General features: G+C 38.0%; 1 protein-coding gene across 2 annotated transcripts in view; it reads right to left on the bottom strand.

The window, feature by feature from the left end:
• Positions 1-14,259, bottom strand: part of IBTK (inhibitor of Bruton tyrosine kinase) — a 96,188-nt gene that overhangs the window by 28,122 nt on the left and 53,807 nt on the right. For both annotated transcript variants that reach the window (XM_054022171.1, XM_054022172.1), the window contains 5 exons: positions 12,758-12,870; positions 11,910-12,058; positions 10,916-11,079; positions 5,481-5,573; positions 1,405-1,563 (listed from right to left, as the gene is read on the bottom strand). In XM_054022171.1, coding sequence (XP_053878146.1) covers positions 1,405-1,563; positions 5,481-5,573; positions 10,916-11,079; positions 11,910-12,058; positions 12,758-12,870 — 678 coding nt within the window. The remainder of the gene's footprint in view (positions 1-1,404; positions 1,564-5,480; positions 5,574-10,915; positions 11,080-11,909; positions 12,059-12,757; positions 12,871-14,259) is intronic.

Here is a 14,259-nt window from a genome sequence, read left to right as displayed (position 1 = left end):
TTTATTAAAAATGTGCCCAACAATCTCTGGGTGCTTGTACATTTAATATAAAAGACACCAATTAACCAAAATAATTGACTAAAAGTCAGCTCCCGCTAGCCAGTAAATTTAACTTCAGCCACTAAAACCAACTTCTGGGGAAAACTGGATGAATAGATGCCTTGAACATCCAACAAAGCTTAATTCATCCTTTGTTGGACCACGAGGAATGTAAGTTTTGAAAAAACTCAGTTTGACATAAGGGACATGATGTACCAGATTAAATCTCACTAACGTAGGTACTGTATTCACTGCAACATGCTTAAATAGTCAATTTAAGGATTTTTATGTCTAATTTGGTAATCCCATGTATCCATCAAACCATTATATAAAGTTCAATAAACTCCAAATCCTGCAGTTTGGAAACACTGCCTCTTCCATTATGGAAGCATCGGTCACAACTCCAGGGTTCAGACTGAGTTCTGCTTTGCACTTGAAGCAAGAACTCAAACTTTGTTATGTATGAAAAATAAACTGCATCTGCCCCAAAATTACAGCACTTACTCTGAACCCAGAATTATTTGATAAAATGCAAATAAACAGTAAATTTCTGTGATAAGACAGATTTTCAAATTAATGTTAAGAAATATAATGTGTTAAGTCTTTTCTTTGTCCAGAATGATTATTAATAATGGAACACCACGAATTCTTCAGACTTTCCATACAGTTGACATTAGTTGAAAAAAGGTTGCAATTATAGTAACTAATGACTGCGATATTAAATTGCTATAGTGCTCCTTGAAAAAGAGACAACTAAGGGGGGATATGATAAAGGTCTATAAAATCATAACTGGTGTAGAGAAAGTAAATAAGAAAGTGTTATTTACTCCTACTCATAACGCAAGAACTAGGGGATCACCAAATGAAATTAATGAGCAACAGTCAATCTGTGGAGCTCCTTGCCAGAGGATGTTGTGAAGGCCAAGACTATAACAGGGCTCAAAAAAGAACTAGGTAAGTTCATGGATGGATCACTTGATGATTCATTCTGTTCATTCCCTCTGGGGCACGAGGCATTGGCCACTGTCAGAAGACAGGATATTGGGTTAGATGGACCTTTGGTCTGATCCTGTATGGCTGTTCTTATGTCTATCATGTCTTTGATACTGTTGACCATACTCACAATATGCACGACAGGGCCCAGCTTGGCTGTGGCCTTTAGGGTATATGAATGTTGAGCCACAATCACCACCACTAACCACAACTCCTGTTTAAAATTTTCAAGAACACTGAATGTACAAAAGTAGAAACAACACTGTTTTCTTGTAACTAAATAGAAGTTATGTCATCTTAAAAAAAAAATTACTGCTCAAAGGGAACCATCAACACAAAGACAAATAAACTGAGTTAACTAAGATAACATACCATGCGCTCCCTGGTTTTGTAACTTTCGTAGGTGTGGGTGGCGTGGCTGTAACTGAAGTAGTATCCAGGCTGTTCGTAACTGAGCCATTATCTTTAGCCGCCATGGCAATCATTTTTCTTTGCTTCTGAGAAAGCTTGATTCCATGAGAAGCAGGTTTACTATGAATTAAAATGACAATTGGAAAAGAGAAAACTGACAATTTAAAATACTAACCTCAAAAGACAGGTTATTTACTAGCAACCGTTATTTGAGTGTAGCCTCTACATATTCACACTTGGAGCACTGGTGCCTCTAGTGTCAAGTTGCAGAATCTTCTGAAGAGCAGTGCCCTTTGAGGATACTCTCCCTTCCCTCCGTGCCCCTTGCAAGGATCCCTAGAGCATAAAAAGTAAGGATTGGCCCAGACATTCTTCAGTTCCTTCCCTAGTTCAGGAAATTCTTTCCCAAGACTCCAAAGAAAAGGGGAAGGGAGGCAGGAAGTGTCAATATGCAGTTGCAATCTAAGAGTAACAGCTGCTGGTAGTAATCTCTCTCCCTCCTTCGAGCAGCCTCTGTATAGTCCCACTTGCGGAAGACTCAAAAGCAGTACAATTCTAAGGAAGGTGGGCTGAGAGCCTAGTGAACACTGTCTGCAGAACTAACAATATGAACATCAGGTCTGAATAACAGGTCAAGAGTGTTAGTGACTGAAATTTCCTCTCCTGAATTAAGTCTGAGAGAGAGAGAGAGAGAGAGAGAGAGATTGCTTAAACCACATATAGCATGTAGCATCTTTGCAAAAAGATGATGAAAACCATCAGCATCCATCTGATGCTTTACCACTCTCATTTAGTTAAGTACACCTTGATTTCTCAGGTGACCAAATACCTAGCAAGTCATAAAAGGCATGAGAAAGATGCTTGTGGGACTACAGACAGCCTAGTGGCCTGAAAGATTAAAAAAATATCATCCCTGATTTAAACTGGAAATTGTGGTGAAGATATGCACAGGACCACATTTTCCATATGGAACTGAGCTTATGCAAATTTAGCCTTCTGGACTGCATCTCACCAACAACCTGGCCATATTTAAAGCTATGAGGAATGTCCTTTTCCATAGCACATGGCATAGATGACACGCACATGTGAATCAGAGCAAAGATCCTAAGAGTTTTGTGAAGGAAAGATTTCAATCTCATGGCAAAGGAGAGTCACGCACCAGAGGCAATAACCCAAGGACAGCTCAAATAAATCCATCCACTGCAGTATTTCTGAAAAGGGAAGTCAAATTTACTTTGTCTCAGATATCACAACTAAGCAAATGTTCCAAGTAGCATTACTGGTACATGGAGTAAGTCTTCCATAAACTAGAGGATTGTACCATTCCCCCATGCATGTAACAGTAGTTTCTGACATCACAACCAATTCAGTCTGGCAGAACTCAAAACAGTTCTTCAAATGTTCAAAGTGTAATATATCAAAAGCAAGAGAAGAGCATCTCAGATTCACTCTCTTCAGCTACTGAGATGGGGAAACTTCGATATTTATTGCAGCAGGTTTTTGTCTGCTTTGTTTTTCAACAGGATCTACTAGACTTCAGAATAAACCTCCCCATAAAGCATCTCAGTAATCCAGAAGTCAGGCTGTCAACCTGAGAAGATTCAGACTCAGATGGATACTTTTACCCCAACTCTAGGATAAAGATAAAGGAGAATGGAAAACAGGATTTGTAGTACTAAAAAACATCTGATCTAAAATGTCCGAAGATGAAACAGCCAAGACCAATACTGACAACTTTTTGGATCCATTGTGACTGACCTCCAGACAGACTTCCTGAATCAACGGAATCAGAGGGAAGGCAGACGAATTCCAGATTCCAGTAAGAAAGGCGAGTACCCCAGCTGGGATATATCCTCAGTTGAGAATCTGAAACTTACAAAGTTAAGTATTTTTCCATTGGCCATTGTGACTACCTGAGTGCAGGTCAGGTAAGTTTACAAAAAAATATGAGAACACTTTTGAGGTACCTAGTACAGATGACCAAGTCCAAGGAAGGATGAAAGCCCATTGAGGTCCTTTTAGCACTATAGCAGAATAGGTTTGAGGCTAAAGGGCCAAAGATGCAGCACCAGGAAGCCCAATATGACTGGAATGGAGACTTTCATTGCAGAGGTGTCAGGAGTTGCGTCCACTCCCCAAACACACACAAGCTGCTCTGGAAACTGAGAGGCTCCTGTCAATGTGCAGTTGATCATACATAAATAGGAGAAGCATGCAGATCCAATGATCCATCATTGGCAGGTGACAGCGAAACAGACTGCCAAATATCTAGCATCGTTGACACCAAACTACTTTAACTCAGATGGATCAGGGAATTCTATTTTCACTGGAGCTGGGTAGAGAGCTACTTCAACTAATGGTTCACCAAAGTCATTGGTGAAACTAAGGACATTAGTGCTATTGGTATCAGGCAAAACTTCAAAACAAGTAGTTCACGATTATTCAAAGGTGCTGGATTATCAGCACTGGACTTTTGACATGGATGGATCCGAGGACCTAGCACTGCCAATGCTGGCACCAGAGTACTTCTAGCATGTGGTTTAGAGTGAACTGCAAAATCTTCAGCACCAAATTAGCTTGAACCAGACTAATTCAGGGACTTCTGTTGCTCATTGAGTATGCTAGAATATCACTGAGCTTAGTCAGCCAGGGACTTGGACACTGCTTCAAGGCAGATAAAGAGCCACTTGGGTGAGCAGTTCTCTTAAGTCAATGCTGGACTTAATGCCAAACTTAGTCAACTGGCCCTATGGAGCCTCCCCTCATCAGCAGAGATGTCAGAGGCAGCTCTCTCACTTTACGTGCGTCCAGATACCAGTGTCAATCAAGCACTTTTTCTTTTTTAAAAACGAGGACACCTGACTGATAATTTAACAAAAAATAGTCCTGAAAGGGCAGAGGCAAATTTTTTATATATATCTCCATCCAGTGAGGACACTGCAATCCTAAACTCTCAACACTTCAGCTGTTAAGAAGAAACTGAAGAGTAACTGGGCCCTTCTCCCCTTTTGTACTTTCAGAGTCCACCACGATGGGAAAGTGGGATGCATCCCAAGGGCCACTGCTCTTCAGAATATTCTACATCTTGACACCAGACCTGCCAATAGAATAGCACAAAGTGGAATATGCAGAGGACACTTGAAACACTAGAAGTCTATATGTTGGGTGTTTTTTGTTTTTTTAGGGTGGAAGGGAAGTCAGTTGCTTGCTTGGGCATACAAGGAATGAGAGCTTCTTCCAGACATTACACTGTCACATTGCTCCTCATAGAGAGATGGTGGATGGCTGCCGAGGATGTTCCCCTTTCTCTGACCAAGGCAGAATCATTGAGCACTGCCACATGTGAGCAATGATGCTTCAAAAAACACTAATTCAATTTTCGTTTGTGTATGTGCGGTTTTGTTGAGTGTTTCTGGTCTGAAGTTTTGCTTTACCATGAGTTTTGTTTCCAAAAGGCACTTCTTATTTCATTCTATCTTGTGTTTGCTCCCTAAAATCCACAGATGGGTGTCATTCAGGCTAGTATGTGCACAAAAAGACTCCTGCAAAATGTACAGTCTGCACTGAAATCATCTCCCCCATCCACACCAGTGGTACTCTTTGGAAAAATACCATGCACCTGGGGAGGCTGAAGGAGGTGGTGTGAAACAAATGGTACCTGGAGAGCAACCAGATGGAAATTTAGATTATTTTTGAGTGGGGATGGACAGAGAGCAGAAAGGTTGGCCAGCTAGGCCACTAATCCCACATATGATCTGTTATTTTACTAATCTTTCCATTTACATCTCCAGAGTCCAACAGGAGGTTCTGCACTAACTAGATGAATCAGGCCATTGCAGACAGAGATGTAAATTTTAAATGCATGCACAGAAATGCCATAACAAAATGAATAAACAAAGCTGTGCAAACACAAAAAAGGACAAGAAGATTTTTTTCTTCTTCTTTTAAATCTTAAACCATCTGAACCACTAAGTAAATCCATAATGGCCTATTCTTCAACATCTCTCCTTTTTTATAGATACTGGTTTTTTACCAACCCCGCATTTGTCTTTGGCATAGTTCCACGCTTCTGCATATTTTCTTCAAGTTCCATGATGGTTCTTAGATCCACAGCAGGAGGGCTGGCAGGGCTGAATGAAAAATAAAAAGTTACCTTTCAAGGCATTAATTTTTACTTACATTCCACAGTTTCCAAACTTCACTGAAATCTTCTAAGTCATACTTAAATTATACATCCGGGTACCATCAGATGTCTATTTCCTCAATTATGGCAAACCTCAAATAGAACGTTTCTGACAAAAAAAAAAACTTTATATATGTGTATATACAGAATACACAAAAATACTTCCAAGATTCATTACAATGTGAAACAAGAGGCAAAGTGTGATTACTTTTTAAAAGCCATTGTAAATAAGATATTTAAAACTAGGATACTTGTTTAGTAGTCGGCTAGTAACTTAAATATTATGGAGACACTGGTCACAACTCCACAGTTAAGGCAGAATTCCACTTGGTACTTAAAGAAACAATTAAACCTTATTGTTTTGTATGGAAAATATTTGTTATTCCTCCCCCTTCCCAAATTACAGCACTTACTCTGACTGAGTACAGTGTGAATGTTCTGAGAATTTAGAAGTAAATCCTTAAATTTATGAGATAAAATTAATTTAAAACAAGGTCATTTAAGAAATTTAGTATCTATCATTTTTCTCCAAATGATCTTAGCAGAACAATGCAGACACTTCAAACCTTCCTTATAGTTAAAACAGAAACGTTGTTATATGCTACATTTGAAGAAATTAGCTATGGTATGATAATTTAAATTAATTGCTACAACAACTTCCTGCCTTATCAGTATCTGTATTTTAGATAATAAGAGCCACTGAAATGGGGCACTATGTTTTGGGCAGCGTCAAGCAAACCAGTAATGCTCAGACAAATTCTTCAGAAAGCCACAGGAATCTGGAAATTAGACAGTCTGGGAATCAACCACCAAGTGAATTTGAACACAATTACAGATAAACAATTTTCTTTTGAATTGTATACCAATATGTATAACTTATTTATATTAGAAGTACACCTCTACCCCGATATAATACAACCCGATATAACACGAATTCGGATATAATGCGGTAAAGCAGTGCTGGGGGGGGGAGGGGGGGTGGGGCTGCGCACTCCAGTGGATCAAAGCAAGTTCGATATAACGCAGTTTCACCTATAACGGAGTAAGATTTTTTGGCTCCCGAGGACACCATTATATCGAGGTAGAGGTGTATTACATTATTCTCTTAGAAGAGACATAGACAATCTCAGCCATTGGGGTGATCTAGATTCTAAGTGACCTTTAAAAGGTCTGCAAAATATGGAAAAAGAATATAATTCCGTCGGACCCTGATAGGCTTTCCCCTCCCTCAGATGTATCACTTCTCCACTGAAATTAAAATAAATGTTACCATCTTGAAGTTACCATTAATCAGTTTCATAAAAAGTGTGCATAACTACAGAGATGAATCATCAGGCACGCACACATTCAAAGACTGAATGTGTGTTCACTAGCAGGCTCTGAAGTACCTGCAAGGTATTTATTTTTTTTCTGTCACCTTCAATTTTAGGAAAATCTGTACCTTTGACGAAGGGCACAGTTACTGTATAGCATGTATTCACAGATTCTAAGACCAGAAGGGACCATTGTGATCATCTTCTAGTCTGCCCTGCAGAACACAGGCCACAGTCATTCCCTGAATTAATTCCCATTTGGGCTAACCTTTTATCTTTTATCTTAAATCCTGATTTAGAAGTTGCTAGTGATTGAGAGTCCACAACAGCTCTTGGTAAATTGTTCAAATAGCTAATTACCATCACTGTTAAAAACATATGCCTTATTTCCAGTCTGAATTTGTCTAGCTTCAACTTCCAGCCATTGGATCTTGTTACACATTTGTCTGCTAAACTGAAGAGCCCATCATAAAATATTTCTTCCTTGTGTACTTACAGACTGATCAAGTTATCCTTTAAATTTAATCTTTGTTAAGCTTAGCAGACTGAGTTCCTTGTATCTATCACTATAATTAATCATTCCCATGGCTCTTCTCTGAACCCTCTTCAATTTATCAACATCCTTCTTGAATTGTGGGTCCCGGAACTGGATACGGTATTCCTATAGCAGTCCCAACAGTGCCAAATACAGATGTAAAATAACCTCCCTACTCCTACATAAAACATTCCCTGTTTGTGCATTCAAGAAATGCATTAGGCCCTGGGATCTCATATTCACTTGAGTCTAGAGCCCTCTGGTGACAGGAATAAGACAAAAGAGGTCTCTGCCTCAACAAAGGCTGAGGTTCTCCTTGCTTCCGCCTCTGAACCGGAATGTAGAGACCCAGAAACTGAATTATCACCCTGGAGTCTTTTAAATAGTGAAGCATCTCATCGGTTTCTGAATTCAAAAGGGCATAGCCCTCAAAAGATAGGTCCACAACTGGACCTCTTGTGGAATGCTGAAAAGCTGCAGCCATGATAAATGTGAAAATATGAAAATATACCTATCTCATAGAACTGGAAGGGACCCTGAAAGGTCATTAAGTCCAGCCGCCTGCCTTCACTAGCAGGACCAAGTACTGATTTTGCCCCAGATCCCTGGGTGACCCCCTCAAGGACTGAACTCACAACCCTGGGTTTAGCAGGCCAATACTCAAACTACTGAGCTATCCCTCCTCCCTAATGATACTCTGTACATAGTAACCACCACTGGCTGTAGATGTTGCAGCAGTATCAGAAGCATTCAAAGAGGCTTGTAGCACTGTCTTCACCGCCAACTGTCCTTTTACTGCAGCTTCAACTCATCTCTGGAGTCCTGAGGCCATTTGTCACTTAATTTCAGTATTTTATCCCACCGGAAGAAGTCATATTTAGACAACAAAGCCAAATTAATTGGCTATATAGATCTGAAGACTAAATGAGGAATATACTTCCCTCCCAGAAAGACCAGTCTTCTTGGGCTCTTCATCCCTGGAAGTAGACTTGACAGGATCAGACTGCTTAGATTTTTCCATGAACTACCACTAAGAATCCAAGGACAGACTGGTTGGGGGAAAAAAAAAAAAAAAAACCTTTGAACCCCTTTAGAAGAACCTGATACCTCCAGTCTGTCGTCTTAAAAGAGGCTCAGATGGAGGCTGGGATGTGCCAAAAGTCATTGGCTGACTCAAGAATACCCTCATTTATAGTTAAGCAACCTTGAAAGACTGGATGCACTATATCAAATAACTTGTGGGACTTTCCTTGGATAATTTCTCAATTAATCTCCAAAGTACCAGCCATTCTTTTAAGAAGATTCTGAAAAACCTTGAAGTCATCAATTGTAGAAGGCACATGTAGTGTCTTGAGAACAAGGAGAAATAGCCAAGACCCTCCTCCTCATTGTGAAGATACTTACTCAGTCGTGAGGGAGGTGACTTGTTCCTAGATCTGGGTCTTGAGTAAGGAACAGAAAAAATGAGGCTGATGATTCCAAGTAGGGCAGCAAGGCCAGAATTGCATCCGATAAAGAAAAGGCATATGATGCCATGTTGTGGGGGATCCAAGGAGCTTGTAACCTGGCAGATATGTCACTCTAAGGAAAAGATCTAGGAAAACAAAATGTCCTAGGGAAAACATTTCTGTTGTCACCAGAGGAGGAAAATGCAGATGAACAGAATTCCTCTAAAGGACAAACAGGAGGAGGAGCAGAAACAGGCTGAAGAGATCCAGGCACCATTGATAGAAATTGGTGCAACAGAGGACAAAAGGATATTTGCATTATCAGTATCTGGTGTTCTGGTACTGGAAGCAACTTGGACACCACAGAGAATGGGGAAACATCTAAGAATGGAGATTCTGGCTCTGGAGAAACCACTAAGATTTATGTGCAGATGTTGTAAAGGGAGCCGGAGTTAAAGAGCCCTGCACTAAGGAGGGAGGTATTGACAAAGATGGTACTATGCAAACCAGTACTATGCATCAGCAGATGGAAGATTTTTACTACAACATAGTACTGAAGATTTTAAGTCAGACAATACCAAATGTCATTGAGGAGCTTCAGTTATTAAGACCTGACTGTGCAAAGGACTGCAAGTCAAGTCACTGAAGATTTACAGTGCTTGTCAGGCTTACCAGGAGCAGACTTGGACAAGTCAGAAGAATGGCCTCTTCTTGGCCAGTACTAGGGACAGTGACTTTTGCCGAGCACCAGCTGAAGTTCTCTACTCCTTCTTACCCTGGGCAGCAGAAGTCACTGACAGACCTGAAGGAGGGCTGCAGTGAAGGACCAGAATGCTTCACTGAAGACAAGACCTGGTGCCAGAAGAACCTAAGATAGCATCTCTTGTAGCCAGGGCACTAATTTGAAATTGAATTCAGAACAGCAGCAGACTGCTTTCGAGGCAGGACTTCAGTCAGAATCACTCCTCATGGAGTTCTCCATAAAAAATAATTTCAGTCAAGCATCACAAGATGCTTTTTGCACAAGAAAAATATCTACAAATTGAACATTTATGACCTTCCCTTAGACAAGAGAGGCATTTAGTATGTTCATCATTTAAAGGCATAGCTGCCTCACAGGCAGGGTAGATTTTAAAACCTGGAGACCTAACTTAAGCCAACAGACCACCACATTGGTGCCAATGTGAGACTTCAGAACAAAAAAGTCCCATCTTTGGGAATGTAACTACTAAACCCATTCTAAGAAAGCTACAGGAAGCAGTCAGATACCACACACCATCTCACTGCCATGAGTGGTAAGGAAACGAGTGGTGTATGGAGCTGCTTTTCCCCTTATGCCCTCCTTGGAAGTGGGAGGAGGGGGGCAAAGGCAGAGACCCAACAGATGCTGCTAAACAAAAGAATCCAAGCTCATGCACATGGGGGACACACACCTACGTGAGATCATTGTAGATAAAATACTAGAAGAACTACATTAGGAATCAATTTTGATTACTGTAGGAGGCTGAAGCTAACAAATTTGACCTTAAAATGCCTATAAATGCAATAATGTTCAAAACTGTTTGTCAAACATTCCCCTCAAAAAAAGGGTACACTACAGTGACAACCCCAATTGCTGCAGTAACACTATTGTAAAATGAACAGTTACTGCACAATACTGTAGTACTGTTTTTTAATTGAAGGATAGAGGAGTAAAGGATCCAATTAATAGAAAGAGCTACTTTAAAATTTAAAAGCCCTTTGAGACAGTGTCCCTTTTTAGATGTATCTAATGGTTCTTCAAGAGAAAGCAAGCATATCAATTTGCAAAAGGAAAGCCAGCATCCTTAGCCAACATTTCAAGTGTTGCTGGTATCATATGATCACTTTAAATGCAGTTAACTTTTCACTCTGAAAAGAAGCAAGAATATTAAACTACTATTGTTCACTATCTTTTACCGAATGGAAAGCACGTTACTTGCAAGCTAATTACTTGCAATACATTTTACTGTACCTGAAAGAGGTAGCAACCCAACTTGGAGAGCTTGCAGAGTTGTTTTTAATACTGGGAATGGACTGTGGAACAGACTGTTTCGGTGTTGATGATCCCTCATATAATTTCATCTCTTTATTAGAATGTGGGGCATTTATACTCTGAACATACATTTTGTCTTTCATCTGAAACATAAAAAGAATTCAACTGAAACAGGGTTTTTTCCCCATTTAGAAAAGGGTGATGTTAGAAGTGACATAAAAGTCGTAAATATTAAAGTATACATGAAGAGGATCTACAGGAAATATCAGAAGCAGCAGATGTATTTTAATTAATCCCAGCTCAATCTGCATTATTTATATTGTTTTTAATTGACAACATCCATCAAAAAACATGACCTCACAACTATGTTCAAATACATTACTAGATTAACTAGTGTAATACTACTCCTAGAGATTTGTTACAAGTCTAAAATAACAATTTTGATACCTGAGACTAACATGCACACAGATTTGAATTAGTCTCAATTCTTGTCAACTTCATTTCTCTTTATAAATCATCTCTTTAATTACCGTCTTAAAATTATCCTCGCCTGTAATCTTTTTACCAAATACATCAGGCTAAGAAAATTAGCTTTATTTTGCTAAATCAGAGGTTCCTTTATACTTGGAGATAAAAATGAGGTACATTTTTAAACAATATAAATATAAGACATCAGAGAGTTGAAATTTTCAAAAAACAAAAGGGGTATAATGAAACATGGTGTTTAAAAACTCCTGATACCATACACAAACAAACAAAATATCAGCACTACCTATTAAAACCACAGAGGATTTTTGTTTATTTTAACAAACAAACAAACACACACGCACTTTAAAACTATTTCAGGATGAGAATGTGACTAAATTGTCTTTCTAAGGGCACACACACAAAAATCAAGGTTTGCATTTTTTTTAAAATACACACAAAAAGGTTTAAAAAAAAAAAAAAAGTAGATTTCTAGGAACCAAAATACCTCAGTCTTATCTGCTTGAAATCCTGTTGTGAAGTCAGGGGATTGCAAGTCTCTGGGACTACTCACTCCTGCATAACTACCTTCGGAATCAGATGTCAGCAATTCTGGAAGTGACTCCACAGAGTTAACCTTATCCAATTTTACTAAACCTAAAATGTATTGGATAAGAATATAACATAGAACTATATCATGAAAAGCAGGATTATTATACAATGGTTATATAAGAAAACATACAGAGCTGGAAGGCTGCATCATATTTTGAACATTATACAATTATAAAACTAAAAATATAAAACTATAAATAAAAAACTTAAAAGGGTAGCTCATTATATAATCCTATACAGTTGCAGGTAACCATCAATTTTCAAGCATCATTGTGCAGAATAAAATAGCCTCCCCCTCTCTTCCTTTCTCTAATCTGATTCACATAAACTATTTTCTTGAAGAAGGAATGTATGTATTTACTTTTTCTATTTCTCACCAATTGGACAATGAAAAACAGGCTAATCAGTTTCCAGTCATTTTCTTTCAGGGTCTCAAGTAGTGATTCAATGTTTGGGCTGCCAACGTTACAGGGAGATATTTAAGTTACAAAAAAAAAAAAAAAAAAAAAAAACGCTGTGGAAAAATGTCCTTTAGTCTTAGTATATAAAAGGCAAAGCAGTATCACTTAATTCTATAATTCATTAAACAAACCATTAAAATCCATACTGGATATTTACAAAAAAAGTTGTGTGTTAAGTAAGAAATTCTTCTAAAGATGAATAGATAGCAGAAGTATAGTATTTCATATTAAAGTTGATGCTAGACTTTGTGATGCCTGAAAGAAAAGATCATTTGCCACTAACCTGTAGAGGGTGGACTCTGAATAATATCTGAAAGATTATATCCTCCAGAGCTGTCCGATCGTCTTCGTGGCTTCTTTCTAGCCTTCGTTTTTGCCTTTTTGAGAAGAGCTTCCCTATGCAAAAAATTTTTATATAGGATGTATCTTTAGAAATAACAAAGTAAATATTTTTAATCACTCAGATAATATGAAAGCTTATTTATAGACTGGGTTGTTAGCTGCAGTTAAGATTATATATAGTGCATCCAGTGTGTGTGCATGAGCATGACAAGTCAAACTAAACTACTGGTGAAGTAGATGTATCAAGATTAATATTTAGTGTTTCTTCTCATACAGTCTTGACATTTACACGTTCATTAAACCAGATATGGACTTTTGAACTAGCATGTGATTTTAGCTCTCCTTACATGTAAGATGTGAGTAAATGGAGATGGTGAAAGAATAATTGTAAGAAAAGGCACTTGACTGGAGTCAAAAAGATGCCCATGGGTGGGTCACAGCAATGGAGATTGAAACTCAGATACATAGTTGACTGATTTAAATCAAAGCAATATAAATCACCAAGTAGAAAGCTTCAATTTAAATAGGTGATATTAGTCAACTTTTCCATTTGTTCTTCAGTTATTTTCTAAAGAAAGATGCTTTTTCATTGGTTGATAACACCTTTAAAACACGTTTATTTACAACTAAATAGAGTCTTTACACTAGATTTGGTACATCCTTTTGCTACCTAGGATGGTATAATGTAACAATATACATTTATTTAAGTAATTATATAGCTTAATATTTTCAGATTCTTATTAACTGTACATTTTAATAGGTTAGAAAATGGTGAATGATGTCGCTTATTAACTAGATAATTAAGTTTTTACTCATGATTTGTGTCAAGCGGCATTCTAATGGTAACTGGAATTTACACAAACAAATTATTTTTATTAAACAAAACCACCATAAATATTTCGGATACATAAACTTCTCTCATCAAACATGTTTCACATTTATAACTAAATAATTTGCTACACAGAGATTAACTGTAGTCAGTTAGTTAAACTGATTATTTCAGGTCAGCCTAGAGAAAATTTCAAATATATTTAAGTGAAAGTGCATGGAGCATAGGTTTCTACTCTCTATGTCTCATTTCCAAGAGACTGTCTCCTACGTTACTTAGGCTGACCCCTACTGTATCATAATTATAAAGCTTGACCTCACAAGTTAGACATTTTCCCCCCGATTCTCTCTTTATACAGAAAAGCAGCCTTTAAACTCAAAGTTTTTGATGGAGACTCATGGATTTAGCATTTTTTTTTAATTTAAAATGTTTTGAGAGACTATCATAAATTTGGAACTTAACATTTTGTATTTAACTCACATTTCATTTTAAACAGATTTTTTTAAAAGAAACAATTTAAACGGTTAAAAAAATCTGATTTTAAAAAATCCATTTTTTTTTTAAAGAAATCACTGATTTTTATCTATCCTGCTCAACTTTCTAGATCTAAAACT

The sequence above is a fragment of the Malaclemys terrapin genome, chromosome 3 (genome assembly GCF_027887155.1).
Source record: "Malaclemys terrapin pileata isolate rMalTer1 chromosome 3, rMalTer1.hap1, whole genome shotgun sequence".
NCBI lineage: Eukaryota > Metazoa > Chordata > Testudines > Emydidae > Malaclemys > Malaclemys terrapin.
Note: the sequence above shows the minus strand (reverse complement) of the source record. Positions and strands in the feature narration are given on the sequence as shown.